General features: G+C 62.0%; 1 protein-coding gene across 1 annotated transcript; it reads left to right on the top strand.

Annotated features, from left to right (window-relative positions):
• Positions 1-2,049: 2,049 nt before the first annotated feature.
• Positions 2,050-3,755, top strand: FOXH1 (forkhead box H1). Its single transcript, XM_005897864.3, has 3 exons — positions 2,050-2,442; positions 2,728-2,832; positions 2,936-3,755. The coding sequence occupies exons 1-3, from the start codon at positions 2,269-2,271 to the stop codon at positions 3,737-3,739; spliced, it is 1,083 nt and encodes a 360-aa protein (XP_005897926.1). The 5' UTR covers positions 2,050-2,268; the 3' UTR covers positions 3,740-3,755.
• Positions 3,756-3,825: the final 70 nt, after the last annotated feature.

Here is a 3,825-nt window from a genome sequence, read left to right as displayed (position 1 = left end):
CGCCCCAGGACCGGAAACCGCCGCGCGGGGGCGGGGCTTGCCCAGAGCTACTGAGGAGGTTGCGGACCGCCGCGTGGGCAGGGGGCAGTGATGGCCTGCTGGCAAAGGGAGGGCCTGCCGGGGCGAGAAGCGCAAGTAGTCACAAGTTTACCAGGAGGGAGGTCGTCTGATTAGGCTGATCTTTTAAGGAAGGGTCCGAGTTCACTCGACAAAGCAGGGGCATTACTGGGGGAGAGCATGCGCCAAGGTGGGAACAGTTGAGGTGGTGGTTTAGGAGGGTGGGGCCCGCTCTGTGGGGTATGTACAGTCACCGATGAGTAGTCAGGACGTGAGGAACCTTGAACGCCAAACCAAGAGCTGGGCTTTATCCTGGAAGCAAGGAAGGGACAGTGGAGGAAAAGCGGTGCCTTAGACCTGTTGGAGAAAAAGACCTCTCAATAACTGAACTGGGCTAGGGGACACAAGAACCTCTCAGCTAGAGCCCTGGAAACGAACAGGACTTGAAGAAGTGACATGGGAGTCCAGAGGAAGCCAGATGAAATATGAAGAATCTGATAATGGAGGTAGCAATGTAGCACCCCAACATCATCTCAGCCCCAGGCTTCCTCCTCCAGAGCACCCATCACCCATCCCTTCTCTCAGCACCTCAGTGAGAGCCGCACATCCACTGTCTGCTCCAGATTTTCAGCCCTCTAAGGGTATAATTGGGGGCGGACTGGGCAGGGGGAGTGCTGCTGCTGCCCGAGAAAAATCTTGAGTAAAGTGATACAAAGTGTGTCCCTGTGCTTTCATGGCTTCCCTCGGGTCTGGGGGTTCTAATAGCAACACCCCACCACTGCTGGTGTCCTGGGCCTGATAAATCCCTTGTGCAAACTTGCCCAGTCCTCATGGGCGGGGGGGACCAGGCTTTGGGGTAGCATACAGAGCAGGGTACACAGCTACAGAGCACTTGAGAGGCAGAGCCACAGATCGGGCCAGGGAGGAGGTGAGGGGACAGAAGGGTCTGGGACCAGGAGAACCATGTCTCAGGGTTGCTGCCAAACACACTTTTCCAGGGCCACACCTTTGGGCCAGGCCCTGTGTCTGCTAAAGCACTTAGAGGCTCTAGCCAGGCCTGAGCAGGGGGTGCTGGCACCACAGGCTTCATGGGGCTCACCCTCCACTCGTCCCAGAGTGCCCCTTCTCCACTCAGGCCAGACCCCGCCAGCCTGGGGAGCATCTCCCTCCTTCTAGAGTAAGCTACAGGGCACTGGGAAGTCCTGTGTACCCACACATAACACAGCTGTCCTCACTCCTGCCCAGGGTGATGCCAAGTGGTCCTCCCAGGCTCCCCTGGGTAGGGACCATGATCCACAGGGATGTATTCTCAAGGCATGGCCCCAAGATGTAGCCAGTAAACCCATACGGCTAGAAGGCCTGCTTCTCCACGCACACCCACCCAGGGGCACTGCCTGAGTGCCCCAGAGGACCAATTGACCTCCTCCAATGGAAAACTTCCAAAGGATCTGGACCCACAGGCCCAGAAGAGGGGTAGAAAGACAAACGTGCTTCCAGGAAGTTCTCTCAGGCCATGGAGGTCCAGCTGTCCCAGGGCCACTAAGGTGCAGAGTGAGTGCACAGTGAGGACCTACTGTTGACCAGCACCAAGAAGGGAGGGAAAGTGGCCTCCAGGACCTGGGGAGCCCCCTGGGGCCCTGCAGCAGCCTGTGGGAAAATCCCTTGAGTCAACTGTATCTGTCTCTTATTTATGAGGTTTCCTCCAGGAAGCCCTCCCAGACCACCATCCAAGTCCTGCTAGCTGCTTGGCCTTGAACTCTGGGCAGGACCCACCCCTTCTTGGCAGCTCATCTTGGACCAATCACTCCTCTGTTAAATGTGAGCCTGAGATCTGGGTGGGATAAAGTGTGTGTCATAAGCCCCTTCCACAGACTTTTCTTTCCAGCTCTAGGGTGCCCAAGGCAGCCCAGGGGTGAGGAATGGGGCCTGGGTGGCCGGCCACAGCCCCCACTGGAATCTTCCCTGCCCTTTCCCTCCCTTCCAGATTAACCGAAACCTGCTAATTGTGGCTGCCCTCAGCACGCTCCCCTCCCCCATCGCGTATTTCTGCCTCCCCTCCCCTCCCCCTTCCATCCGAATGATAAAGGGCTTGGCCCGCCAGCCCCCTCCTGGCCTCAGGTCCCAGCTCTACCTCCCCACACTACCACACTACCCCGTGCCCAGCGCCCACTGCCCGGCTGGGCCCCTGCCCACGTTTCCTGCTTCCCCTGCATGGGGCCCTGCAGCAACCCCGGCCTGGGGCTCCCTGAGGGGGATTCGCCCTCCCAGCCCCCCAAGAGGAGGAAGAAGAGATACCTGCGGCATGACAAGCCCCCCTACACCTACTTGGCCATGATCGCCCTTGTGATCCAGGCTGCACCCTCCCGCAGGCTGAAGCTGGCCCAGGTGAGAGGACCCCCGCCCGCTCTCCCTCGCACTCGGTGATCGGACCTGTGTCCCTACGCGTCCTCCAATGGCCTGAGGCCCAGGCTCCGGCCTCCACCCCGACCTGGCCGTCCCCAGCCATACCAGGGGGGCCAGTCCCGGCCTGGGCACCCAGGGAGAGAGCTAAAGTGCTCGGGTAGACCCCTTCCTGGCGAGGCAGGCCACGCAGTGGCGAGGGGAGGGACAGCGTTGCCCCCGCCCGCGCGCCCTGGCTCACGGCGCCCACCGCCCACCCGATGGTTTCAGATCATCCGTCAGGTCCAGGCCGCGTTCCCCTTCTTCAGGGACGATTACGAAGGCTGGAAAGACTCCATCCGCCACAACCTCTCCTCCAACCGGTGCTTCCGCAAGGTAGGGCAGGGCGAGGGTCGGAGCCTGGGAGCCGGACGCCGGCGGAAATCCTGATATCCGGGGTCGTGCGGCCCCACCCAAGCCTGCTCCCCTCCCCCACCAGGTGCCCAAGGATCCCGCGAAGCCCCAGGCCAAGGGCAACTTCTGGGCGGTCGACGTGAGCCTGATCCCGGCCGAAGCGCTGCGGCTGCAGAACACGGCCCTGTGCCGGCGCTGGCAGAGCAGGGGCGCGAGGGGAGCCTTCGCCAAGGACCTCGGCCCCTACGTGCTGCACGGCCGGCCCTACCAGCCGCCCAGTCCCCAGTCGCCGCCCTGCGAGGGCTTCAGCATCAAGTCTCTGCTAGGGGACTCCGGGGAGGAGACGCCGCGGAGCAGCCCCAGACGGTCAGGCTCACAGCGTTCAGGGGAGGGAGAGGTGCCTGCTGCACCCCCGCCCTCTGAGAAGCCTTTGTGGCCCGTCTGCCCCCTCCCAAGGCCCATCAGGGCAGAGGGGAAGACTTCCCAGGGGGAAAACAGCAAGCCCTCCGTCCTGTCCCCTGAGCCCAGGGCCTGGCCTCTCCACTTACTGCAGGGCACCCCAGACCCCGGGGTTCTCTCTGGTGGAGGTCACAGGGCCTCGCTGTGGGGGCAGCTGCCCACCTCCTACTTGCCCATTTACACTCCCAATGTGGTGATGCCTTTGGCCCCACTGCCACCCACCTCCTGCCCCCGGTGCCCTCCCTCCACCAGCACAGGCTATTGGGGGATGGCCCCTGAAACCCATGGCCCCACAAGGCTGCTCTGGGATCTAGATACTCTCTTCCAGGGGGTGCCACCCAACAAAAGCATCTATGACGTGTGGGTTAGCCACCCCCGAGACCTGGCTACCCCCACCCCAGGCTGGCTACTCTCCTGGTATGGCCTGTGATGCTCCCAGGGCAGGGACTGCTTTCCTCTGCCACCCTTAGGCTTGTTGAGGAGAAACCAACGTCTGTGTGACTCTGGCAGCCTGAG

The sequence above is a fragment of the Bos mutus genome, chromosome 14 (genome assembly GCF_027580195.1).
Source record: "Bos mutus isolate GX-2022 chromosome 14, NWIPB_WYAK_1.1, whole genome shotgun sequence".
NCBI lineage: Eukaryota > Metazoa > Chordata > Mammalia > Artiodactyla > Bovidae > Bos > Bos mutus.
Note: the sequence above shows the minus strand (reverse complement) of the source record. Positions and strands in the feature narration are given on the sequence as shown.

Excerpts from the sequence above, each read along its gene's own strand:
- FOXH1 (XM_005897864.3), top strand. The coding sequence starts at position 2,269 with ATGGGGCCCTGCAGCAACCCCGGCCTGGGGCTCCCTGAGGGGGATTCG. Across the intron at positions 2,443-2,727 it reads GCAGGCTGAAGCTGGCCCAG|ATCATCCGTCAGGTCCAGGC; the intron begins GTGAGAGGACCC and ends CGATGGTTTCAG. Across the intron at positions 2,833-2,935 it reads CCAACCGGTGCTTCCGCAAG|GTGCCCAAGGATCCCGCGAA; the intron begins GTAGGGCAGGGC and ends CTCCCCCACCAG.